The sequence below is a fragment of the Cyanistes caeruleus genome, chromosome 22 (assembly GCF_971803275.1).
Source record: "Cyanistes caeruleus chromosome 22, bCyaCae1.hap1.1, whole genome shotgun sequence".
Lineage (NCBI taxonomy): Eukaryota > Metazoa > Chordata > Aves > Passeriformes > Paridae > Cyanistes > Cyanistes caeruleus.
This window is the reverse complement of record NC_141722.1, coordinates 4,510,177-4,536,310: the sequence shown is the minus strand read 5'-3', so window position 1 is coordinate 4,536,310 and position 26,134 is coordinate 4,510,177. Positions and strand designations below refer to the sequence as shown.

The following is a 26,134-nucleotide window of genomic DNA, read 5'->3' as shown; positions in this document are numbered from 1 at the left end:
CTGATTCAGCATATTCTAAATATATTCCAGGACTCCTTTTCAAATAATCAAGACTATTACCCATAATACATAAATTTTCATCTAAGATTTTTGTTTAGGCACACTTTACATCACTTCCTCTGTCTAGATCCTGCCTGCTTTTCTCCAGCATGATAAAAAATAACCTGTGATCTCTGAGGAGTTCTCAGATGCTGAATTCCAAATCAATGAATTAAATTTGAATCCCAGTGGTTCTGCACTTCCCCAGTTGTTCATCACTTGCAGGTTTTATTACATTTTAGAGGATACCATTAAATCCAGCCACCCCCAGAGATACTGGTTGGACTTTGGGAGCCTAAAGACAAGGAGAGCATGGAGGAGTCCCCAGAGCTGCTCCAATTTAGCCAGGCAGAAATTTAAGTTTCCTTTTAAACATCAGAGCCTGTAACCTTATTTCTATTCTATAATTTGTTTGCAAATTTCATGTCCCTTCCTCCCTTCCTCTCTCTCTTTTAGGAGTTATTAAGGAAATATATTTCCCCCAAATTTAGATGTTTTTTTCATTTAGCAAACATTGATTTTGCTCTTTTTCCCAGTGATGTTGTTCCTGCCACAATTAATGGGGTTTTTTGGTTTGTTTTGCAGAGGCAATGGCTGGGGGCAGTCATGGGAGTGGGTCCTGCTCCCTCTGAGGAACTTTGGTGCTCCAAGAAATATGGAGAAGGATGAGGAGCCTTGTGCTCCGTAGGATTCCTCTAAGACATCAGTCTTAGTGGTAGACACAAAAACCAGAGAATTTTAAACCATTTCTTTTTCATGCAGTGAAAATTCAAAAGGGGGATTTGGACCATGTGCCGCCCATAAAAATGAAGGCAAAACCTTTCCAAAGTATCTGAGATCTGCAGATAGGGTCATGGCTTCTTTTAATGTTTCAAAAGTGTTGAATATTAAAAAAACCCCTCAACAGAAGTTTAAATAAACACAGGCAAGTGAGTCAGTTAGAAGATATAAAATCATCAGGAAAGACTGAGTTTGTTTTAATACAGGGATTACTGTAAACACTCACAGTGCATGGTAACAATTTGTAGCCCATGTGTTTTGAAATATCATAACTAGTGTCAATAAACACATTAAAATTCTACTTCAAAGAACTCTGTGAATGTTTGGAGTGTCACAAAGACATTGCAACCCAGGGATTTGGGATGGAAACAAGTATGGGAGCAATCAAACAGCTCCTCTGTGAAGAAAGGGATCTTGTCCAGCTGTTAGAGCTAAGCATCTGTGAGGGTGATTATTGCTGCGTACGGCTCGGAGCAGCTCCCAGCCCCTGATTTCTTTCTGTCTGCCTCCCCTCCCACCCTGACCTGCTGCTTTAGCTCTCCCACCTGCTGGGTCTCACTTCCCAGGCTGAGTCCTTCGGAGCAGGGTTTGCTTCTCCAGACAGGGACAGCCTGACTGATCCTCAGGCACAGTCCCAGCAGGAATCCCAAATTCAGGGTGTATCTGGAGCAGGTGGCACAGCCTGAGGGTTGTCCCCATGGACTGACTGGGGACAGAGCTCAACCATGCGTGGGATATTGTGAGAGTTGTGTTATTCCTACATTTCCAAGGTGCCTCTCAGCTTTGAGTTCATGTTCCACCCCGATAGTGGGAGCCAGCCAGGCAAGGCATTATGAAATCATGGAATATCCTGAGCTGGGAGGGACCCACAGGATCATCCAGTCCAGCTCCTGGCCCTGCACAGACACCCCAACAGTCCCACCCTGGGCATCTCCAGGCATAACCTGGAAGTTGTGTCCAAAGGCTTCTGGAGCTCTTGGGGCTGTGCCCATTCCCTGGGGAGCCTGGGCAGTGCCCAGCACCCCCGGGGGAAAGAACCTTTCCCAAAATCCAATCTAAATCTTCCCTGGCACAGCTCCAGCTGTTCCCAGGGCCCTGTCCCAGAGCAGAGATCGGAGCTGTCCCTCAGGAGGAGCTGCAGAGGAGTCTGTGGCTCATGCAGAGAGGATTTGCTCCTCTCAGTCCTGTTCCTCCAGCGTCTCACAGAATCACAGAACCCCCAGGTTGGAAGAGACTTTTAAGATCATTGAGCCCAACCCATGCCCTAACACCACCTCCACTAAACCATGGCACCGAGTGCCACATCCAATCTTTTTTTAACTACATCTAGGGATGTGTTTTAAAAACACCACCACCTCCTGGGCAGATAATTCCAGTACTTTATCACTATTTCAGTAAAAAACTTCTTCCTAACATCCAACCTAATTTTCCCTAGGCACAGTCTTAAGTCTGTGTCCTCTTAAGACTCTCCAGAGCTCTCAGAAAATGAGCTATCTCTCCAAACCCAAATGAGATCCTGTCACATCAGCACAAGCCAGAGCAACAGGAGAGCACAGGGTGGGTTTGATGTCTCACATTGTCTCATCCACAAATTCAATTTGCTGCGCTTGAGCTAAACACAAACAGCCATTCCCCTTATTGCAAAGCCCACAGTGCCCAAATTAATTCACACATGTCCTTTTTTAAGGTGACACAACCAATCTGAGGGAACAGATGAGCATTCCTGTGTCCAGGTTTAATCATCCCAGTCAAGATCCTCTTGTTTTAATCCTGAACCTCTTGTTGACAGTGGAGTGCTCCATGTGCAGGCCAGGCAGGATTAAATGTGGCTTCTTAGGGGATGTTTGGAACAACCTTTGAAATGCTGAGGGCACCTGCTGGCATTAATAAGCAGTGTGTGTGGGAGCAGGGGGAAATCCAGGCTGGATGTACACAGCTATGGAGGGGACAGGGGACATTGCTGATACTTAACATGTGTAGGAGTTGAAGCAGAATGGAAATAACACCCACAGAGAGGACCCCTGGTTCCATGTTCTAGGAATTTGCCTGGGGTACAAACATCTCTGCACACAGGCAGCCTTTGCTTGAATTGAAATTGCTGTTCAATCCATATTTTTGTTTGGAATCCACCCCTGGTTCATCAGCACCTTCCTGGAGTCACTGTAGCACCTTTGCCATGCGAACTGCAGGAAAGGGTAATTAAATTTAATAGAAGCCACCCTTGCTTTGAAGCTGCCCTGGTTTTAGGGCCACAAGGAGAAGCAATTAAATTCCAGCAGCCATTTAAACTGAAGGTAGAGAGTAATTTATTTATTTTTTTAAAGGAAATTTCCTCAGTAAACGGATTTGAATTGTCAGATCTGATTAGATCTTAAAGCTATAGAGATTTCCTTCTTTGGGAGTTTTGCTTCTCTTGAAGCAAAATGAAATGATTTCACAATTTCATGATTTTATCAAAAATAAGTGTTTAAATGAGGTAACAAGGAAAGGGAAAAATATTCTAGAATGCTGTAATCAGTGGCAAAGTTACTTCTAATTATTTAAAAATAATTTTTAGGAGTAATTTTCAGGAGTTTTATGATCCCATAAAGGATCAGTTGGGAAAGGTCTGATTCTGACACAGGCATTATTCAGAAAAGCAAACTACTAACTCAGTTAATATTTAGGAGAAAAAATAGTCCTAAACTTCACCAACTCTTGGAAATATTTGAAGAACCTCAGCTCAGCCAGAGGCACAAGTGAAAAATCTCATTGGTTTTAATCTCTCTTCCCCTCCCAGAGTACCCAGGTGTGCAGGGATGCAAGACCTGAGTCCTATGGGAGCAGCACCTTCTCTGCTGGGGGATCCTTCCCTTTGAGGTCTCTGGAATATTCAGGGTTTGAATTCTGAACATCATTTTTGACCTCATTAAAACCATTTCCTTTCAAAACCCAGCAAAACCCCAAAGAGAGTCCAAATATAAATCAATGCAAATGCAATTACTGCAAACCCTCCCCCTCCTCTGTGCCTTGGGAAATGGAAAAATCCATCGATTCTCTGCTGTAATTTATCTTGGAAGTAGGAACACCCCACCTCAAATCCAAGTACCAGCCCTGAATCAAAGGCTCTGGACTGGCTGGATCCCTGGAGGAGGCAGCACTGCCAGTGCAGCTGCAGGGGACTGGGAGCTCGGGAGACTGGGATTTTGGAGGACTGATATTTTGGAGGATTGGGATCATGGGGAACTGAGAATATAGAGGACTGGAAGCACAGGGGACTGGGATCATGGGGAACTGGGATCTTGGAGATTGGAATCATGGAGGACTGGGAGCATGGGAGACTGGGCACTTGGGGGGCTGGGATGACAGAGGATTGGAATCTTGGAGGATTAGAAGCACACGGCAGTGGGATCTTGGATGACTGGGGTCACAAAGGAACGGGAGCACAGAGATCTTGGATCACAGAGGATTGGGATCTTGGAGACTGGAATAATGGAAACTGGAATCACAGGAGACTGGGGTTTTGGAGGACTGGGATCAGAGAGGGTTGGGAGCACAGGGGACTGAGATCACAGGGTACTGGGAGCTCATTGGAATGATTCCTATTTGTGACTGGAGGATCTGGAAGGTTCTGGCTTAGCTCTCCACCAGGATCCACTGTGGGCCACCACAATTCCCACCCAGGGTGTTCAGCTCCATGGGGTCAGGAATCTGCCCTGTGAGCTCAGCCACTGGCTCTGCACACTGTATGGTCAGCTGGTCTCTCTTGTGGGTTTTTTCTGCTGGTTTGGGATTCTCCAAATGCAAACCTGTTTAGAGCAAGCCATAACGATGGCTGGACTGGGAAAGGAACCCAGGCCTAAAGGGAGATTTTGTCTTTTCCCTTCCTGATGGAAATTGGGGCAGTTGCATCCTGGGACGGGCATGGAGAAGATTTGGATATGTCTGTGTGGACAAGGAAGTGCTGGCTGGGGTCATCAATCCTTTGTGCCCTGAAGAAATTATGAAATTTGAAATCATACCGGCCAGGCTGGTCCTGGGCCACCGTACAGTCCCTGCCAAGGTCATCACCTGCCAGGTGGCACTGCCAGTCTGCATTTCAGGCAGAGGTGTCACCAAACACTTGGTGAGTGCCCAAACACCAGGAACTGCATTAGCACAGCAGAGGGAGATTGCCAGGGATATGTACCAGAAACTGTGTTACGTTGCTTCAGATCCCTGCCAAAATATGCAGGGAAAGCCAGAAAAACTGAGTTGTGAGGACATTCTCCCTGATGGATGGGCTGTCAAGGCAGGAGAACAGCTATTCCAAGCTCCTGAAACACCCACAGAGGCAGAAATCCCAGAGCCAGGGGTTGGGAGGATGGTCCTCAGGAGCACCACCAAGTGTTGAGAGCATGTCCAGCCCAACATCCTCAGAAGTGTGCTCCTGTTGGGCAGGTTCACTCCCTTCCAAGTTTTCAGAGAGGCTTCTGAAGGAGCTCCAGTCAGGAGTTCCCAGCATAGCTCATGTGGGGGCTGTTTCACCCTGAGGCTGGATGTGCTCCATGTGGGTTGGTGCTTCCATGCTTGGCAGCTTAAGAGCATTTAGGAATATGGGGAGACCATAATGAGGTTGGACCAACAGTGCTCCAGAGAAAAATCCTCTTGAAAATGTCAGTAGGGCCATCCAGGAGGTTTTTGGGGTTTTTTTAAGTGCCAATCTGACCAGCTGGAGAGCAGTTAATAAATCAGTACAAAAATAATTGATTTATAGTAAGTGATTTTATAGCTTACTAAAGAAAGGTCTCTTGTGCATTGGACCGAAGAAAGAGTCCTTGTTCAGAGCATTATTGCCATCCAAGATGTTTGGTTTAATTCTAGAAATGTGTTGATCCCTGCTAGAACTGCAAACAGTTTGTCAGACTTTTAAACACTCGGGAATGAGCCCCCTCCACACCGTGCCTGCAGGGACTGGCTCCGTGCCACGCCCTGTAAACTGCCAGGGACTGAAAGAGAAGGGGAACCAAGGGACTCAGGGGGGCTGTGACCCTTCCCCATGGCCCTGGGGGTCTCCTGCAGGAGCTCTGAGGACACTGGACTTCCATGTTGCTTTTGCTCACAGAATGAGTTGGTGTGGTTGTTAAAGCACAGCTCTCACACCTGTGAGATGTTCTCACATCTCTGTGCTCTTGGCAGCCTTCCTGTGGGATTTTCTGTGGCACATCCCATAAAACATCGCCTCTGTTTGTCCATCTCTGGGAGTTTCACCAAAAATCCAACATCAGAATCGTGTGAGGCTAAATTTAGATAATAATGTTCATTAATAAATTAGAGAGCACAAGGTGAAAGGTACCTCATTTGGGGTTGTTCTTAGAGGTCTCCTCAAGAGATATTTAATGTCAGGGACCTGAGGGATCAATCCCAAGCTGGCATCAATCCTCTTTGGGAAAAGCTGAATATATTGGAGGAAGTGTTATCTCTCTGCCTTATCACCAAGTGCTGGGAAAAGTGTTGATCCAGAGAAGTTTAGCTGGAATTATTAAACAAATACGCCCTGCTACGCTCATTGTTTATAAGTAATTCCACTGGTGTAAATATCCTGGCTAAGGGAACTAAAGAATTCCTAGAAAAGGTGTGAATTTTCAGCAATTAAATTTAAATTCAGTTCAATAATTTGAAAGTTATGTGTTTGCAGAGATCTTTATCCACACCTGCCACATCTGTGCACTGCTTCCAGGTGGGCAAGAGAAATCACCTCTGAATTTCTGCTTGGCTCTGTGATTTATAAATTGTTCAGGAATGACTGGGGAAAATCCCCTGAAGATACACTGGAGAACGTGGTGGATCTGCTCAGTAGTGACTTCAGTGATTCAGAAAAGAGCTGAAATCTGCCTTGTTCATCACTCAGTTCCAGGGCCCACCTGTGCTCCTGCAGCTCTGGGGATAAATCTCCAAACTCACAGATGCCCTCAGCTGCCTTGGGACTGAGCAGTCACCTGTCTCCTCCTCCCGCAGCCCTGGCGAGGATTACAGGGCTCTTTTCCTCTCCTGCAGGACCCTTTTCCTTTACTGCAGGACATTTCCAGGGCTCTGAAGGAGGCACAGCCACCCCTGGGCTCAGCCAGCCTCGGCAGGGCACAGGGAAAAACCAAATGGGCTGGAAGGATGTGGGCAGCGGATTTAGAACAGCTCCACAAATCTCACCAAATCGCATTGTCTCCCTGATCAGGAGTAAAGCAAAGACTTAGGGAAAACCTCAAGGCTTTCCTGCTCCAGAGGCTTCCCAAAGCTGAGATCCATGTTATCCCACCGAGTTAATGCAAGAATTCAGAGCACTCTGGAGCTGTTCTGAAATCAGGATCAGCAATCTTGTATCTCTCCTCCAGTCTGGGGTGTCACCTTTTAGCAGTCCGCTGGAAAAGGGTGGACAAATGAGGGAGAGCTGGGAATAATTTAAATATTTCACAGCTCCCTGAGTTTTGCATGGGGAGGGATTTGTAGTGGCTGAAGTGTTTAAGGCAAATAAATTTTTTTAAAAAACACCAAAAAAAATCTGATGTGAAATAAAAATAATAATAAAAAAATTTCTGGAAAACAGAGGGAACCTGTGTGAAAATGGGGGAAGGGAAGGGAAGGGAAGGGAAGGGAAGGGAAGGGAAGGGAAGGGAAGGGAAGGGAAGGGAAGGGAAGGGAAGGGAAGGGAAGGGAAGGGAAGGGAAGGGAAGGGAAGGGAAGGGAAGGGAAGGGAAGGGAAGGGAAGGGAAGGGAAGGGAAGGGAAGGGAAGGGAAGGGAAGGGAAGGGAAAGGAAGGGAAAGGAAGGGAAAGGAAGGGAAGGGGTGTTCATAGAGTGACACCCAGAGAACTCTGTGAGTGCTTTTAATGAGATTTCACCCTCACAGAGCATTGCTGATGTAATCTGAGATGGATCCAGTGATACCAAACTCATTTTACATTCAGAGATCCGGGTCAGCCCCTCCCAGATGAAAATCCTTCAACAACCCATCATTACTGCTCTGCAGCACTGGACTGGGCTGGCCTGGCTGTTTCCATTCCCCTCTCAGGCACAGCTTTGCTCAAGGGCACACCATGAGATAAGAGAACTTGGCACATGTTCCCTGACTTCAGACTCCTTTCAGCTTCCTGGTCACCTTGTGTTGCCATGGCTTCACAGGGCACTGGGAATTCACTCCCTCACTTTTATTTCAGTTTTGGTTTGAACAGGCTGAGGTCTCAATCAAGTGTCACTTGGCACTTGATTCCCTCAGCTCCCATACCACAGGAAAGGAGTTGCAGGAGTCCTTCCTCTGATGTATTCCCACATGTGCTGTGGATACATGGAGGATTTAAATTGTGAATTTGTCCAGGCAGGGTGTGGGTGTTCCTCTCTGGAAACATTCCAAACCCACCTAGATATGTTCATGTGCCACCTGCTCCAGGTGACCCTGCCTTGGAAGATCTCCAGGGGCCCCTTCCAGCCCAGCTATTCTGGGATTCTGTAAACTCCTGGAATCTTTCTGGTCCCAGGAAAGCATCACCAGTCTGGTGAGCAGAGCACTGGTTATTAGGATTAAACAGTGGGAGTTAAATACCAACACTCCAAATTTGCCAGCGCTCTATGCTGCCCATGATGCCACTAGGTCTGGAGCATCCCTTGGGCCACCTGTCCTGGCTGTGTCCCCTTCCAGCATCCCAATCCAATCCTGGTGGGTGAGGAGCAAAGAAGGCCTTGGCTCTGTGCAAACATTAATGAAAATATCCCATTGTTATCTACATTGCTCCCAGCACAAATCCCAAATAGCCCCACACCAGCTACCAGAAAGAAAATTAACTTGATCCCAGAAAAACCAGTAATATTTTCCCTCCCTCCCAAATTCTCATTCAAGTTTCAATCCAGCAGCAGGTCTTTATTTTCTTTTAAATGTCAAACAATTCATCATTTTGCACTTTGCTTGTTCCCCGTGAACTTGAGGGCTTTATTGGAACTCTGTGATGTCAGCCCAAGACAATGCTCAGTGATTTACCCCAAACAATGTGTCTCATGTCACCCTGCCTAGTTTTGGTTGCAAGAAAAAAGGCTGCAAGAGAGCTCTGGCATTGTCCCTGTTATCACACTCACAAGAAAACCCCTGGATTCAAACACATGCTGGACAGTTCTCATCTTTATTATTCCAGTCTCCCATCCCTCATCGATGCTGAGAGGCACTCTTGCCCTGCCCTACAGGTCCCAAGGAAGATGGTGATGGACAATTTGTCCCCAAATCATCTGGATGCAGACTCCAAGGGTGGCTCTTCCAAAGGGGCACAGAGAAAATTAGGAAAGGAGCACCTTTGTTTCCTGAATGATGCTCAGAGAGCTTGAACAGGCCCAGCAGGCAACATCAGGGCTGAATTATCTGGATATATCGGGTGTTTCTTCCCCACCCATTGTCAGAATGAAGGGATTCCAGGCAGCCTGGTCCTGACAAATCCAGCAACTTCTTGTGGGAGTGTGGCAGTGCTGAAAGCTCCTTGGAAATGCAGCAGTAGCTGTCCCAAAAACCAAGAATACATAAGGATCATTGAGTCATGGAATGGTTTGGCTTGGAAGGGACCTCTAGCACATCTAGTCCAACGTCCCTGCAATAAGTAGGGACATCTTCAACCAGACCAGGGCTCAGAGCCCCATCCAGCCTGGCCTTGGATGTTCCAGAGATGTGTCAGGAGCAGTGGAGGGTTGTCTTGTAGATCTGGTGTGAAGCAACATCTGGAACACTTGGAAGTGTCCAGGAAGGATAAGGGGCAGGAAAACACCAGCCCAGCACTGAGCTTGAGCACCTCCATCCTATGATTTACTGAGCAATTTGCAGGTCTGGCTCTGTTTCTCCCACTTTGGAAACATCCAGGTGAGTCCCTAAGTGTGAGAGGGTTGAGATGAAGAATGGGAGAACAACCCAGAGCTTTTCCAGGTGGAGATGTCCCTGCCTGGAGCAGGCTGCAGCTCCTCAGGGTGAGAGAGGCTATGCAGTCATTACCCCAGACCCACATGTGCACCCACACACACACACACACTGATTTTATTAAGCCATTCCATGCAAGGATTTTATGTATGTATATTTTTTTTTTTATTTGGAAAACTTCAGAGTGCTGTTTTTTCACACACAGTAAAGTTAGCTTTGCTGAGATTCATTAGTCCCCTTTCCCCCTGTGTGTAAATGGATCTCTCTCAGTTATGCAATGCAAGGGTACACAACCATGAAAAGTGCAGAGCCAGCCAAAAAAAGCATTGTTCTGAACTCGGACGTGTAAAATATTCATATTCAATAATAAAAAAATAAAAAACGCCAGCTCTTAATAAAAAATTCACAGTGTAAAATATGCATTGTCCTCCCATCCCCAGGGCTGCAGCCCTTTCCAGCCCAACACGTTCCAGGGGTTTTCACTGCCTTGTTGGACTCAATTAATTCCGAACCAACTCACCCGCAGACATCCCGGGACTGGGTGCCTAAATTGATTCTGGTTTCTCTGAGGGCACTGGATCCATGGCTGCAGGAGCAGCTGGCAGGAGCTGGGCTTGCTCAGAGCAGGGTCTGTGTGGCAGGGCTGTCCCCATGCTGGTGGCATATCTGGGCGCCCAGTGCCACACTGGGCATGGACACAGCCAGGAGAGCTCTCCCAGCAGGGTTTGCATGCCCTCATTACCCTTCTGTCTTAATTAGCAAATTCCCGGGGGCTTATGGGGCTGAGCAGCTCCCCAGGGAAGAGGGAGCACGTTGGGAACACCCTGAGGTGTCTCTGTCCCTCTTGCCCTGCAGAACCTCCTGTGGAGCTCTCACAGGGAAGAAGGAATGAAATGATCCGGTTCAAAGGGAGGCACAGACAGGTGGAAAGAACCACCTGGCTAAAGGTTTCAGCAGAGCCAGGGGTACTCTCAAAAATTCCCTCCTTCTCTGCTCCCTGGGAGCAGGAACAGACACAGGGAACGGCTGGAGCTGTACCAGGGCAGGTTTAGGTTGGATTTTGGGGAAAGTTCTTCCCCCAGAGGGTCCTGGCACTGCCCAGGCTCCTCAGGGAATGGGCACAGCCCCGAGGCTGCCAGAGCTCCAGGAGCCTTTGGAAAGAGTTCCCAGAGATGCCCAGGTTGGGATTGTTGGAGTGTCTGGGCAGAACCAGGAGCTGGATCAGTGATCCTGTGGGTCCCTCCCAGCTTGGTGTATCCTGGCTCTATGATTCTATGATTTAATTTAGATTTTTCTGCATCCCCACCTACTGCTGGAGCCGCCTCAGTGCGTGTGTCTCAGGGGGTGACACAGAGGGACAGCACAGGACAGGAGAGACTGAGCAGCATCACCTGGGACTGGAACTAAACCACCAAGCCCTGCTCAACAGGTGCCCTGAGCTGCTTTTATGCCATTAAAACCACTAAGTGGGACCCAGGAGCCCAGCATTGGAGGTGAATATTAAAGTGTTATTTGGAACATTGCTAAAAAAAAAAAAAGGAACAGGAAAAGGCTCTGGCACTTAAATTTTATGAAGATATATGGGAGAAAAGAATGAGAAACTCCAAGAAACCAATGCCTGAGATGTTTCTTTTATCTAAAGTACAACGAGTTCAACATTTTACACAGAATGAGTCCCAAAGAGTGTAAATCAGAGGATGGAAGAGATGTTTAAAAAGGCTTCCAAATATGATTTCTTTACCTCCCATGTTCTCAGGCCAAATATTTTAAATGGAAAAGCATGCGGGACAAAGAGCATGGATATTATCAGTGTCTTTAAGAACCATTTCCAGCAAGGTGGTTTGTTCTGTGTCCTCAGTCTGAAATTTATAAACAAGGAGAAGGAAGGAGAGGAAGAAAAGTCAGAAAAATCAGAAGCTGGGAAAGCTGTGACCACAAGTAACTGTATGGAAATAATAAAAAAATGCCATGATGAGACAGCTATCAGTCATGGCTGAGATTTTTTTGGTGGGAAAAAAAGGAGCTGAAATTGTTCTTTCTCTGTTCTGTTGGGTGTCAGATTTGAGCCACAGCACTAGGATGCCTTGAAGGGATCTGGGAGGATGAAGGGAAATGAATTGGGAGGATGAAGGGAAGGGGATTGAGAGAATGAAGTGCCCTCAATGGCTTTGAGTAACGCCCCAGCTTGCCCATCCCAGTTCAGTACATCCATCTCCATCCCCTATCCTTGCAGGCTCCTGCAGCCTCTGGGAATTTCCTGATTGCTTTTTCCAGGAATTTCTCCCTGATAACAGAGAGGGAAACTCAGTGGTGTTGGAAACATTTCTCCTGCTCAGGTTCCCCAGACAGCTTGGATCAAGTGTGACCCTGCTGATGCCAGAACCTTCCTCTAACCCAGGAGCCCCTTGGCCCTTGTAATGCAGAGGAGCTGAGGAGATGTGGAAAGATTCAGTCCCTCAGATCCTTTGCTACCCTGACAAATCCAAGTAGAAATACAGGCGCTGCCAAAGTTGTTTCATTCCCAGATTCCTATGGAAAGCAGCATTTTCAGCACAGCAGAGCAGGGGAGCCATGCTGGTGGTCTGATGACACCCTCTGAAGGACTTCCAGCCAAAATAAGATGGATTTCCTGGAAGCATATCCCCCCAGAGGAAGAGACCATGGATTTTGAAGGTATCCAAGACAACTGCCCAGATGCTGATTCCAGCTCTGCTGCTGTAAAGCCACTGCCTTCAGTGGATGGATGCAGAACTGTAGGGTTTTTACTGCAGAGATCATTGCTCCTCTGTGAAGGAAGGGATGCATCCCTACATACCCAGAATACCTGGATAACCTCCAGCTTGCAGGCTCGGAAGTTACATTTCCAGACCCATCACAGGCTTTCCAGGGCAAGCCACCAACATCTGGGTTCATCCAATCTGACATCTATAACTAAACCAAAAAACATTAAACCCTGATTAAGATAAGGGAGAGAGACAGATTTCACCTGCACATGAGCTTTTATCATCTCAGTTTACTGGAAATAAAAGCTTTTGGTATTGGGTTCCTGATTTAATTCTCCTCTTTATGGACATCAGCGGAACTGATGGTGCTGAAATTCTGTGGAAGAGATGAAATCCACCTTCAGAATGAGATTATTTTTGTTATTAGAAGGTTGTACCTGAGAGGAAGAAGTGAACAAACAAAAATATTACTGGGGACATTTAAAAGTGAAAATCAATGTGGTCAAAGATCCCAGAAGTGAACAGAATTAATCCAGTCCTAATTCCCAGTGTGAGCCTCCCAAAATTTCCAGTCCCACCATCAGGATGCCAGAGTATTTAACAGCATTTCTATCAGACTGACCCGCCTCCAAAGGTTTTTAATCCCAGTTTATATTTACCAGGAAGTGTCCATGCCATGAGCAACTGAATGTGTGAGGTTGTTCCTTCAGAAGCCACAGAAGTGATTAAACCTAACAATAATCTATGAAATTACATCAGATTTGTTTTTCTCCTTGCATGTCCTGAGGAATTCTCCAACTCCAAACCCGTTCCAACTGGCACCATCCTGCACTTGAGTTCCAGTATCAGTGGAGTCTGTGATGGTTACAATTTTTCTGGTGAGAGATTACATTAAATCCAAATAATTCTTTCCATGAGGGATTACAGAGCCACTCTGGTTTCAAACATTCCAATCCAGGAGTGAGGAACTTTTTCTTGGGTGTCTGTCCCTTCCTTAGTTATGACAGACAACATTTATCTTATCCAGACATAAATCCACTTCATTAATTTCATTCTTAATAATTCAATTCCTAAGGAAAGCTGATGGAACAGGCCATTGTAAATCCAGTCTTTGTATTTTCGGCTGAATGCCCTTGGATTATTAATTCCACATAAATTACGTGACTCAGTGTTCCCCATTTCAGCAACTGAAATGCTTCTGCCTGGGATAAAAACTCACCTGGAGGAACTGTCAGCCACTGCTGAATGTGGTTCACATTTGAGGGGTGAATTGCTGCTGATTAACAAGAGTCTGGATCAATGTCCATTCTCAAAAAACAGGATTTTCTGTTCCACTACTAGAGTCTGCTTTGGGGATTCTTTTTGGCAGTGAGGTTTAGAGCAGGAAAATTGGAAATGAACTGGAAGAATTTGAAGACTACAGCAAACAAGAATAATCCTGGAAGGAACACACTCTGGAGATCCACCCTGGCCATTAATATATGGAAAGATTTCATAAGGAAAAGGGAGAGGGAAGAGAAGAAGAAATGAAGTGCAAGGAGGAGCATGGAATAAAAAAGATCCTGCATTAAAACCCACACTGCAGCTTACAAATCCTGGAATCAAAGATTCACAAAACCATTTGAAATTGGAAAACATCTCCAAGACCACTGAGTCCAACCTTTGGCCAGTCCCTACCTTGTCCCCAGCCCAGAGCTCTGCATGTTGTGTCCAGGCCTGTCTTGAGCACCTCAATATATTTTTGCCCTGGAAATTGTTTTTCCCATTCCTGTGCCACTCTGGAAGTGACTGTCTGTGCTTTTGTGTCAGTCCCAGGCCAAGTGCAACCCATTAAACCTCCCACCACAGCAATACCTGAGCAGAGCAACTTAAAATCCCTGGGGTTTTTTGCCAAAAGCTTTTGCACCATTATGTCACATCCTCTACACCAGAATTAGCTGGGAAAAACTTGGTTTTGTTGTTTTGGTGGGTTTTTTTAAATTTATTTTCAGTGTTCCTGCTCTCTCCTGAAAATAGAAACGTCAGCAGGTCAAATGACCTGAGGGTTTATGTATTTCCAGGGTAAGACAGGAAGAAGTTCAGCCTTTGGAAATATAATGAGCGTTAATGAGTATGAAATAGAGACCCTTTTAAATCCATAACCATTAACTCAGCTGTCCCAGAGTCCCCAAGGCTGCCACGATTCCCTTTTCTAAGTCACCACAAGCATACAGAGGGGAGGAGGAGCTGTGGTTTGAGTGACCCAGGATGAGCTTTACCTATCCCCAGGATCATTGGCAGCCCAGCTAAAATCTATTGTCTGTCTTTGGTCTTGGTGAGCTGAGTTGCTTCAACACGTGGGGTTTTTCTCTCTCTATCATGGAATAAATCTCAATTTCTTAGGACACACAACAGGGATATCTCCAGTCAGTCAGTGTGTTTGGACAATCATGGAACCATGGAATGGTTTGGATTGAAAAGGAGCTTAAAGACTACCTCATTCCACACCCCTGCCACGGGTAGGGACGACTTCCACTGCCTCAGGTTTCTCAGGCAGAATTTTTCTTTCCTATTCTCAGCCACTGACAAATCTATGGAGAAATTCTCTACATGGACAAAGAAGCCACCCCAGGTGGAGCAGCAACCACTTGTGGTGCTGCCCTGGATAGTGAGAGGATTTTTTTCTTGCTCTTTTCTTCGTCAGGAGAAGTTTTCTGTCAGTGGACTTGTCCTTGCACCCTCTATGAGCTGGGAGCTCCCCATCCTCTCTGAGATCTTCAGCTGGTTTGGGGTGGTGAACTAAAGGCTGGTTCACAGCTCCAGGGAAGAAAATTAACATTCTCATGCCCAAATCCTGATTTATACCCCTGGTTTGTGCATCTGCACTGCATCTCTGAGATTTATACTGGAGAAATCACTTGTGGGTGATGAGCACCAGCAAAGGCTGGAGTGGTTCTAGCAGGAACCTTTGCAATGTTTGTAGTTTTTTGCTGTTTTAAGACAAAACTCAGGAGTTTCAGAGTCCCTGTTCTGGTAACACAGAGGTCAGGCTGGGATGGGCTTGGGGGAGAGGTTTGCTTCAAATTCATTCATCTCCCACAGGTTTGCTGGGGCCTGGTGTGGGCGCCCAATTCCTGCGTGTCAGGAGAAATCTCTGCAGAGGAAGGAGGAGAGAACAGGTGCAGCCCTTGAAAGGAAGAGAAAATCCACACAAATTGTCAGGACTGGAAGAAAATTGAAGGAAAAGTGGGAGGAAGTGGAACTCCAGAACTGATATAGAAAGTGATTTGGGAAATCCAGATTGCTACAGGAATGCTGCTGGGTTTGGGGTGAAATGTGTTGCATGTGCAGCAGTTTTGGGCACCAGTTTGGTCAGGAAATGAAGGTGACAGTGTCTGAAAAGTCGGGTGACAGTAATTAGTGGTTGATACTATAACAGATAATAATTAGTACCAGGCTAACGAGCATTGGAAAGCACAGCAGGTTCTCCTGTGGTGCCCCAGTGACCCCTGAGTGGCTCCAGTTTGACAGAGGTTTTGTGCCATGGGATTGCTGCTGAAACTGCTGGTGCCCCCTGAGGGAGTTATTTGGGAACTCATGGCTCCAGGTAGGATCTTGGGAGAGCTCTGTGAGGAGGAGAAGAGAGAGGCCTTGGTGATTTCCAGCCTGAGCAAGGACAGTAATTCCCTCGAGGGAAAGGGAAGATGCTGCCCCCAGACAAGCAGAGAGGCCCTGGGCGCTCTGTGGTGCTGATGGAGCTGCCAAGGACAGCCAAGTGCCTTTGATCCCTTTTTCCCTGTGGATAACTCACAGAAAAGCTGAATAATTTCATATTGTGTGTGCAACAAAATTTGTAATTTCTGCTTGATGGCCACTGCCACCAACCTGGAAGCTTTTTATGATGCTGGAGAAGAAATGGCACCTGAGCCAAAGTCCTGGAGAACAAGGTGGAGGAAAACTGGTTGCAAACTGGGTGAGAACCATCAGGAATTGTCCTTTCTGGAGAACTCAGCCATGTTTGAGTTGCACATTCATCTGCTTCTGTTAAAGAAACACACAGCTGCTCTCTGCCTGCATTTATTGTTTAATTCATTCATGCTGCTTGTTGGAAACACCATCGTTAAAGTCCTTCTGGGGCAGAGTTTGCTTTAAAGAAAATTCTCTATGGAAAAGACTTGCCTTTAAATTTAGTACAAAAGAAAAGCCCAACCAGTTTTATTTATAGATCAGGGCATGAGAGATTTTCAGTGTTCAAGCCAGTGCTCTATCTCTGTTTCTCCCATAAAAACATGTTTAGCATTTTTCTCATCCTACCAGAATAAAATTCTTTTATTGAGATTTTTTTTTCCCTTGCTAAAATGCAGCCACTTGAATGAATGATAAACAAATACTGGATTTACCCATGGAATGATTTTGTGAGTTGTGATTCTGTTCTTGGGTGACATGAGCTGGGTTTTGGTTATTCTCTAATAGACCATCTCTTATTCCTGTGACTTTGGGAGAGTTTATATACCTAAGGTTGTATTTCCCAGAGATCTGTACCAGATGTATGATAAATTTGGGACTTTTATCAATATAGAAGCATCCAGAATTTCCTTGTAGAATGTCTGCTTGTAGGAGCAGTGAGAAAATGGCTAAATGGAGAATTGGTCAGAATTGTGGCCTTTCCAACAACCTGAGTGATAAAATGAACAATTTCATATCAATTTGTGTTTAATGGGAGGGGGAAATGTTAAATTGATTTGTTTGGTAAATGACAAGGCAGCCAATACATTTTGATTTCTATTTATTCATTTTAAAATGCAGAATTTTGGGTGTCTTTCTTTAAAGTGACTGTTTTCCCTTTTCTGGTGAAGGTGGGTGGTGATAACCACATCTATCTGGATTAAAATTAAATTAAAATTACAACTACGATTAAAATTAAGATTATGATTAAGATTAAGATTAAGATTAAGATTAAGATTAAGATTAAGATTAAGATTAAAATTAAAATTAAAGTTAAAATTAAAATTAAATTTATTAAAGGATGAGGTGGTTATTGAGCAGGATTCTGACCTGCTTTGCCGGGAGGGCTTTCACAGAGCTCAGCATCAGCTCAGAAAGATCTGCAACTCTTAACTGTTTAAAAAAGAAGCTGGGGACAATGGTAGCTTATTTCCTTGCTGAAATTTTAAAATGTTTCCATTTTACTGTTTCCCAGTCATTCTTTAACCCTTGTGGTGCCCTGTCAGCCCATATTTAGTGGCTGACACACTTCTGAATCAAATGTTTCACTGCCTGGATTGCTCCCTCCGCTAAGCTTTGTGACAAAATCACTGATCATGACTCAATTTCCCTTCCAAATGTCCAGTGTCTTTGTGACCTGTAATTGAGTTACATTGTGGGCTGCTTAACAGAGAAGTTAAAAAGCTTTTAGTAATAATTTTATAGAAAATATGTTCCCCATATGAAGCAGTGCTGTCCCTTATAATGCACCTGAGCACCTGGAAGTGTCCAAGGAGAGGTTGGTTTGGAGAAACCTGGGATAGTGGAAGGTGTCCCTGCCTGTGGCAGGGCTGGGATGAGCTGGGATTTAAGATCCCTTCCAACCCACACCAGTCTGGGGTTGTGTGAATGGGCAGATGCTAAATGCTGCTCTTATTTGAGCCATTTATTGAGGAATCCATGGCTTTATAGAATGAGGAATCTGAGACTCTGCCATGGGGAGCTTGGGGTGGAGCTGGGGAGCAAACCTGGTGGAAATGGGGCATGTGGGGAGTGTGTAAGCCACCCCTGGGACAAGGCTTCAGCCCCAGCAGTGACCCCTGTGATGAGGGTGTGACTGCCAGAGGGGCTCCAGGTCAGACAGGGAAGTTCCCTTAGAGTATTTAAGTCATTGTATGGATGATCTCGCTCCTTTATTTTTCACAGAGTTTCTCAGTTCACTCTATTTAACTTTATAATTTAGAGAAATTAAACCATTTCCCCATCTCACCCACACCAAGGGAGCAAAACCACAGCTGAGTGGCAGTGAAGCAACTCCTGATGTGTGTCAGGGCACTGGAAGGATCCAAAGTTGTCACACTATTGGGAATGGCAAGGCAGTACAACACAGACTCTCTTGTGAGTAGAACAGGAGAGCGAGGTTTATTTCTTCAGATCTTTTATAGACTGATATGTGACAGTACAGAAAAGTAAAACTCTTATTGGTTAGTAAAATAACACATCACCATCATTGGTCAGTGGGGTACACCACCCCTCAACCTTCTCTTGCAAGAAAACAAGGAACAGACAAACAGCACCTGCAAGGTTGTCTTCTATCTCTGAGGTTGTTTTAATTCCTCCTTATGATTTCCCAGCCACTTTCTCAGGTGAGACTGAGAAAGTTATGCAGCCTGCTTTTTCACAGGCACTGTGCTCCCTGCTTGCTGCCCACATTTAGCATCCATACAAAATGAGAACATGAGGAGGACTGGAAGTGTCTGTCAGGACAACTGAGTTTGTGTGGGTGGGATGTGCCTGCTTGGGCCCTTGCTGCTGTTTAAGGAGGGTTTGTTCTCCAAGCAGGAGCTCTGCCCAAGCATCCTGCACCGCTTTGTTATTGTAGAGAGGATAAAAGCCACCTACTTACACCTATAATATGTTTTACTCTTGTATTCTTTCACCAGGGAGTCTGGAAGTTGCTTTTCCAGCAACAGAGTGGGCAACTTGGGCACAGTAAATGAATGAAACAGGATTTTAGGGGAAAGGCCTGATAAATCAAGATGTCCCTTCTTATCAAATTGGCTTCAAGTTTGCAGCTTGCTGTGCTGCTTTTTTATAAATCACTTCATCCTTTATTCAGAAACTTTATTTCCTTCTACCAGCATGGAATCCCAGACTGGTTTGGGTTGGAAGGGACCTTAAAACTCATCCCTTTCCATGAACAGTGCAGGAACACCTTCCACTGTCCCTGTTTGCTCAGAGCTCCTTCCAACCAGGCCTTGGACACTTCCAGGGATGGAGCATCCACACCCTGATCCAGAACTATTCATCCAGACTTTTGTTTAACGCAGGTGTCAGTGTAATACTTTATTTTAATACCAATTGTAAAAGCCTTCCTCTCACACAGGCTGTAAAGCAGTGTTTTCAGGTTTTTTGACAAGTAACAGTGAGAGTGTCTGGTGCTTTCCCAACTGGGCCATTACTTCCCCAAAATTCTGCTCTTTCCTCTGTTTTAGCACAAATCTCCCCAGGAAAAACCCAGTGGAACATGAGTCACTGCAGGAACCAGTGCTTGGGCGAGGTGGGCTCCTGGCTTATAAATGGCACAATTGTAGATACAGGAGTGCAAGGGCTGCTCTGCTTGGAAAGCTGGCTGGAAAATAGCACTCATGAGGTAGGCAAGCATTTATATCCACAGGAACCATTGGCTATTTTGTATATATTTGCATTTCATTTTCTAACCACACTTTTGAAGCTTGGTTTTTAACTATTCATTGATGAGCTTATCATGGTCTGCACCTCACAACAAAATTGTGGCGTCCCTGTGGGGTTGCAACAAGCTCTCATTTGGCCAATTTCTAGGCTAAAAAGCCACCAGCAAGGTGGAGAAGCCTGATGAGCTCCCTGTTAGATGTTTGATGCATCATTTTTGTGTTAATAAAGTACAGGAGGGTCTGTGTGAAGCTTGGGGTGTCTGAATGCAAAGAGCAGAACTCTGACAGTACTTGTCCATTGCTCTTTCAACACAAATCTCTGAAAGAAATTAGTAGTTTGTTCTTCCACCTGTAAAAACCCCACAATAAATGTGCATTTGTGAGTGGAGAAAGGTTTCTCTCTCAATTCAACCTTCTGCTCATTCCTGGGGGGGGGTGAGCAGAGTCACCCTGGCCAGAGAGAAGGGAGCTGGGGAGGAAATATTGCAGCAGCTTCAAAAGTTTTCACCTCCTCTGTACAAATGAAACAAAAACCTTGCTTGGTTCAACACCAGAATTGTGGGGAAGGGAGAAATGGGGTTTAGCAGTCAGAACAGAGGAATGGATCCCTGTGATGGGTAAATTCTGTCTTTCACCTTCCTTGAGCTCTGAGCTGTCCTGCCTTGGACAGTCCTGTCCTGTGTGTGAGAGGCTTTTAGTCTCATACAGTTATCTGCAACTGATGTGACACTGGGGGGAGAATATATTTCCCAAAACATTATTTTCCGGGCATTAAAAGCCATTTTTAGAAGAATTCCCACCTTGTCCTAAGCCATAAGCACATTTTAGAGGTTATTAGTGGGACAGCAGTACACGAAGAGGGGGGACACAAGGTGATCTGAAGGCATGCCTGGTGTAATTCTCCTCAGCTTGGTGAGTTCTGCCCAAGGAATGAAGTTGACTCATTCTTCCTGGATGCAGTCCACCTCTCATGGAAATCGATGGAATTCTTTCTGCTGCGTTTTTAACACATGTTCTTACAGTTACTTTCTCCAGCAAGCCCTCGTTTGTAAATCTACATGAACTCTTGGTTCCCTGCGGTTAAAAATATTATTTTTTCGGTAGTGATGGACCAGTGACTCCGAGAGTCCCGTAAATACTTTCCCATCTCTGGTTATGATCTGCAGAGCCGAGCACAGGAGCTCTTTGTGCTCTCTGCACTTACACCATTTCATTGATTCCGCCTTTAAGGTCAGCGGGGAGAGCCGGCTCCTGCCGGAGGGTTGGGGGGTCCCAGCATGGGGGCTGTCCCCGTGGGGCGGGCCGGGGGTCCTGGGGGGCCGGGCCGGTCCCCCCGCCCGGGCAGCGCGTCCCTCCCGCTGCCCGCTGCTTTCCCCGCTCCCTCGGGAGCCAAGGATGACGGCGACATCACCTCACACCCCATCAGGTTTTTGCCTTCTCCCCCCGGCCCGTGAGTTATGTTCTGAACTGCCTTTTTAAAGATTTTTTTTTTTTTTTTTAGCTGCTTTGTATTAAATGAATAAAATATGTTCGTGTCCCGTCGGGTCCCTGTTCGCTTCCATTCCACCCCTTTATAAAAAGGAGTTAATCAGGAATGAGTTGCCACTGGCTTTTTGCAGTTTATCGCATTCCCCAAAGGAGTTTTACATCCTCAGCCCATTGGATCATCATCTTTTAATCCTGAAAAGAAAACTGCCTGTGTATGGGGGTGTTTGAACGCAGAGATCCCGGTGCCTTGTAAACAGATTGTTTTTTTCCTAAATCCAGTAAGAATTTAGGTTTGCGTTTATTTTATGCTCTCACAGAGGCTTCTGGTATCAAAATCTCGCAGCTTTAATTTGTTCAGCTGTAGAAGAACAGCATCTGTCCAGCCCCGAGAATGTTTTCAGGTGTCTGGGAACGGATAAATGTTTCCGATTTTAGAACGCTGTTAGTGTTTAAAGAAAAAGGAGCATTCGGAGAAGGGTTTGAGTCTTTACTTTTCCTGTTTGTCAGGAAAAAAAAAAATGTTCTTAATTATGACTCTCGGGGTGGGGGGGAATGCTTGGAAATCTCCTCCAGAAAAGTAATTCTAAACAGTGAAGAAAAAATAAAAAAAAAATAAAAAAAGAAGAGGAAAAATGTTCTATGATGTTTTATTTTAATAATCCTTTGCAGGCATGTGAGCCGTGGTCTGAGGGAGAAAAAAAAAATAAGTTTCAGGAAAAAGGCACGAACAATACCGCCTTTAAACACAAATCTGCAAACTTCTGAGAATATGCCCTCGTATTGAATACACCGGATTTCTCTCCCGAGCGAAGGGGAAGGTTTTGTTCGTTTGGACAGTCTTTGAATACTGTTCTAAAACTTCTTTCAAGTGGGAACTGAAGAGAGAAATGTTAAGTTCTGGGAGGAGACAATAAGTTAGCATCTTTGAGCGGGGTCCCTTGCATGTAAATCAGCCTTTTGGCAATTTGGGGAAGTTTAATTGGAAGGTGGAAGCGTGGAAAGATAAGGAAGTGGGATCGGTAGGAGCAGCCCCGCTGCTCGCTGGGGTCCGGGGGGAGGCCGGGCCCAGCTCCTCACCTTGCCCGAGGACCCCGGCGCAGCCCCCGGCCCGCCCCGTCGGGCTTCGCCCCTCTCCCCCCGCTCCCCGCTCAGCTCCCAAAGGTGTCTCGGAAATAAATCCCTCGCCCTGAAGTTTCTATAATTTTCACCTAATGAATTTTTGTCGCCCCTTCCCCCCCCCGACCCCGGGACTCTGTCAGGCCTGGACGGCGCGTCCGCGGCTCTCGGCTGCGCGCAGCCCCTCCTCGGGATCAGTGCTCGGGCTCCTCATTTCCCACAGCCATAAAAGGTCTTGAACTCAATTAATAGCTAATAATTATCCAGCCAGCCCCGCCGCAGCCGTCCTTAGCGGGGGGAGCGCAAGTAAAGCAGGCGCGGAACCTGCGGGGGCTCCGCGGCCCCGTCCCAGCGGGGACTGCGAGGGAAGCGGAGGCGTCCTTGGCTGTCCCCTCGGGGACTCCGGCTGCTCCCGGGGGCTGAACCCCGGTCCCGCACACCCAGGGGCAGCGGAGGGAGGGGGCAGTGAGGGGACCCCCCCCGAGGGAGCCCCAGGGGAGGGGAGTCACCCCCAGAGCAGGTGCGGGGAAAGCTCCCAGTTCCGTCCGGGCAGGAAATGGCGTTTTGGGGTTCAGCCCTTTGCCACCCCCACAGCATTTCACTAAAGCCGATCCCTCCCTGGCCGGAGCCTGGCTCGGGGCTGCCGGGGAGGAGTGGGGGTACCCCGGCCAAAGGAGCCCCCGAAGCGCTGCTGCGGGAGGGGGAACGCCCCCGGCCCCGGCAGCTGCTGCATCTCCCTGCGAGCTTCAAATCGGGGGCACTTCTATTCATTCCGAGGGAAAAGGCGACGCAGATCCTTGTAGTGCCTTCAGAATTCGGCATTTCGGCTGAAAATCGCCTCACCGATACCTGTTTCGCAGGGCCACTTCCCGCAGGAGGGAACCTCCCCAAAAGCCCTGGGGAACGAGAAACCACAGCCATGAGAGACCGGGGGCTTGGGCTCTTTCCATGACAAAACTCCGCTGAATTACAGCGCCCATCGTTTCCATTTTGCTTTCATTTGGCAAGCAATCTCCGGGCAAAAATATTTTGATCAAACGTCTAAAAAAATTGCTATAACTCCTTAATTTCCCTTCATTCCCAGAGACCGTCACGATTAAAACTGCTGTGTTTACATCCCCAAAACTGTCTGTTCATGGGAGACAACACTGCTCGATGTCTGACGATTGTAATTATAATCATGTTCAAGTTAGATATTCAAATGTCTGTGAACATTCAAATGTAAATGGTGCTTTTCTTTCCACCACCCCCCCCCCAATTTTTTAATTTTTTTTTTTTTTTTTTTTTACTTCTTATTTTTAGGACGTGAATTTTACCTTCGCCAGGACCAGCAAGACACAGCCTCGCGCGATGGAGTGTAACGAATTCAGAGGAATTCTTAGAGCTGAACGTGTTTTTTGAAAAATCTGAAATGGCAATTTACACGGTGTTTTTTTATGGCCAGAGGGGCCAATGTTTTCTTCTAGAAATAAGTAAAAAAAATAGGCTGATCACCTCATTTTGATGCACAGACGGGTTTCAATGCAGCTGGAATATCAGGGAAGAGGTTCAGGACAGTGAATGCAGGCACAGGTTATGCAGCAATATTAATTTTCCACCCGTAATTTCATCGCTAAGGGGACCAGCAAGAGTGACATAATTTTTTTTTTTTTGTTTCCCCTGTACAAAATGCAGCCATTTCTGCCTTTCTCGCTGATGCTTGTTCCGGCACTTCTCAAAGGTTTTCGGGTAAAAAAAAAAAATCATCATAATAATAATAATAATAAAAAAATAAAATAAAATAAAATAAAATAAAATAAAATAAAATAAAATAAAATAAAATAAAATAAAATAAAATAAAATAAAATAAAATAAAAATGAATAAAATAAATAAATTTACCAATAAGAGTGTAAATAGGTCACTTCAGGAAAGGGTCTGGTGGGTGGAGGATGTGACACCCTCACTGAGCTCCATCACCCCCTACCTGCGTGCAGAGCAGCTCTGAGCCACCCCGAGCTGTTCCGGGTGGCACCGGCACTGGGGGGAGGACCCCGGCCGGCGTCTCGCCACCTCCTTAACAGGGAGGGGGGGGCCGCAGCCGCCTTAGAAGAGTTTCATTTTAGTTATTTTTATGTTTTTCGCTTTTCCCCGGCCGCCAGCGGAGCCGCTGCTGGGAGCGCGAACTGTCCCCGCCGCCTGGCCGGGGCGAAGGATGCTCGGCGGGGACTCCCCCCGATGTCCCCGCAGCCCCGGGGGTGGCCCGGGGCTCCCGGCTGTCCTTAACCGCCCCCTTGCGCCGGCTCCTCGCAGGGAGCGGGGCTCGGGAGCGCGTCCCAGAGGTGTCGGAATTCCTTGGCAGCGGGGGATGCGAGGCGCGCAGCTCCATTGCGTGGGTGCGAGGCAGCTCCTCATCACCCCGGGGGTGCGCTCCCGCCTCTAATTAGAGACAGATTAGTAGGGAAAATCCCCAGGGAAGCGTGTGACATTCTCAGCGCCTGATTTGCGACCCCGCGGAGCGCAGCCCCGTCCTGTGCCACCGGGCTCTTGCGTAGTTTAAAATATTAATTCCCGGTTTAATCCCGCCGCAACAGTGCGCAGAAACAAGGAGTGATTGATGCGAAAATCCTCGGGAAGGGGTTACTCGGGGCGTGCGGCAGCGCCCGGACAAGCTGGACAGGCTCAACCATTTTAATCTTCTTTACTGCTTGAAAATACTTGTGCAAACCAGCTGGCCAAGCGCCTTTCCCCTCTGCCGTGCCCCCGTGGGTGCCCACCGGAGCCCGGGGCTCCCGGGAGTCGGGCAGCTCCCAGGCAGCGCTTCACCTGGAGAGTGTATTCCAAGCCCACCTTGTAAAATACCTGGGAACGTCTGGCTTGTGCTGGAGATGCCAAGGAAGCCACCTGTAATTTCCTGCCAGTCCAGCGCCCCCTCCCCAGAGCTGCGGGACCCCCGCACGCCGCGGGGGCTGCGCGCTGAAATCTGTTAGCGGGGTGAGGGTGGAGGAGCAAAGAGGGGCGAGGGCGGAGGGAATCAACCCCGACCAGGCTCATTTCGGTACCTCCCGCTTCCCTGTGCCCACAGACCCCACAGATGCCCCTCGGCCCGGCCATGCAGCCCCACGGGTCCCTGTCCCCTGGCAGGCGTGTGGTGCTAAGAGGCTTGGCTGCTTCTTTCGCTACAGGAGACGGTTTTTAAGTCTCGGGAGAAAATTGGCCGCCTCCGGTAGAGTGGTTTTCCCCTTCAGCCGTCGCCGGGGTGCCCCAGGCTGGCCGCGGGCAGAGTTCCTGGGGAAGTGGAGGAGCGCGGAGTGGCTCCAGGCCGGGCAGGGCTCCGGCTCCCTGCGCCGGCTCCTTGGCAGCCGCCCGGCTTGACCCGGCAGCGCCGAGAAGCTTCCTGGCGCTTCTCCTTTCCTCCACGGTCATTAATTTGCCGTTCCCCGTTGAAGCGACACACACTCAAACAGGTGCAGGCTGGAAAAGCTGGTGGCGGGACACGGGGGGGCTTCGAGGATTCCGGGGGAGCTGCGAGGCTCTCCCTGCCGGGCAGCACACCTCGCTCCGGGGCTTTGCTGAGCCCCAGGACCCCTTCTCCTTCCACGGGGGGCTCAGAGCCGGGAAGCAGAGAGGCACACGTGGAGCCAGGGACGAGCCTCGGTGGGAGCAGGAGCGTGTCCCGGACACGCTGGCCCCGGAGCTCCTGGGCCGCTGCTCTCGCCACCAGCCCCGCCGCTCCC

General features: G+C 47.3%; 1 protein-coding gene across 1 annotated transcript; it reads left to right on the top strand.

The window, feature by feature from the left end:
- Nucleotides 1–1,544: 1,544 nt before the first annotated feature.
- ACTRT2 (actin related protein T2) lies at nucleotides 1,545–25,627 on the top strand. The gene is given in 7 exon segments (XM_086860912.1): nucleotides 1,545–1,558; nucleotides 4,664–4,718; nucleotides 4,720–4,741; nucleotides 4,851–5,253; nucleotides 5,255–5,392; nucleotides 5,394–5,457; nucleotides 25,583–25,627. Coding segments are annotated over 7 exon segments (741 nt in total).
- The last annotated feature ends 507 nt before the right edge of the window (nucleotides 25,628–26,134 follow it).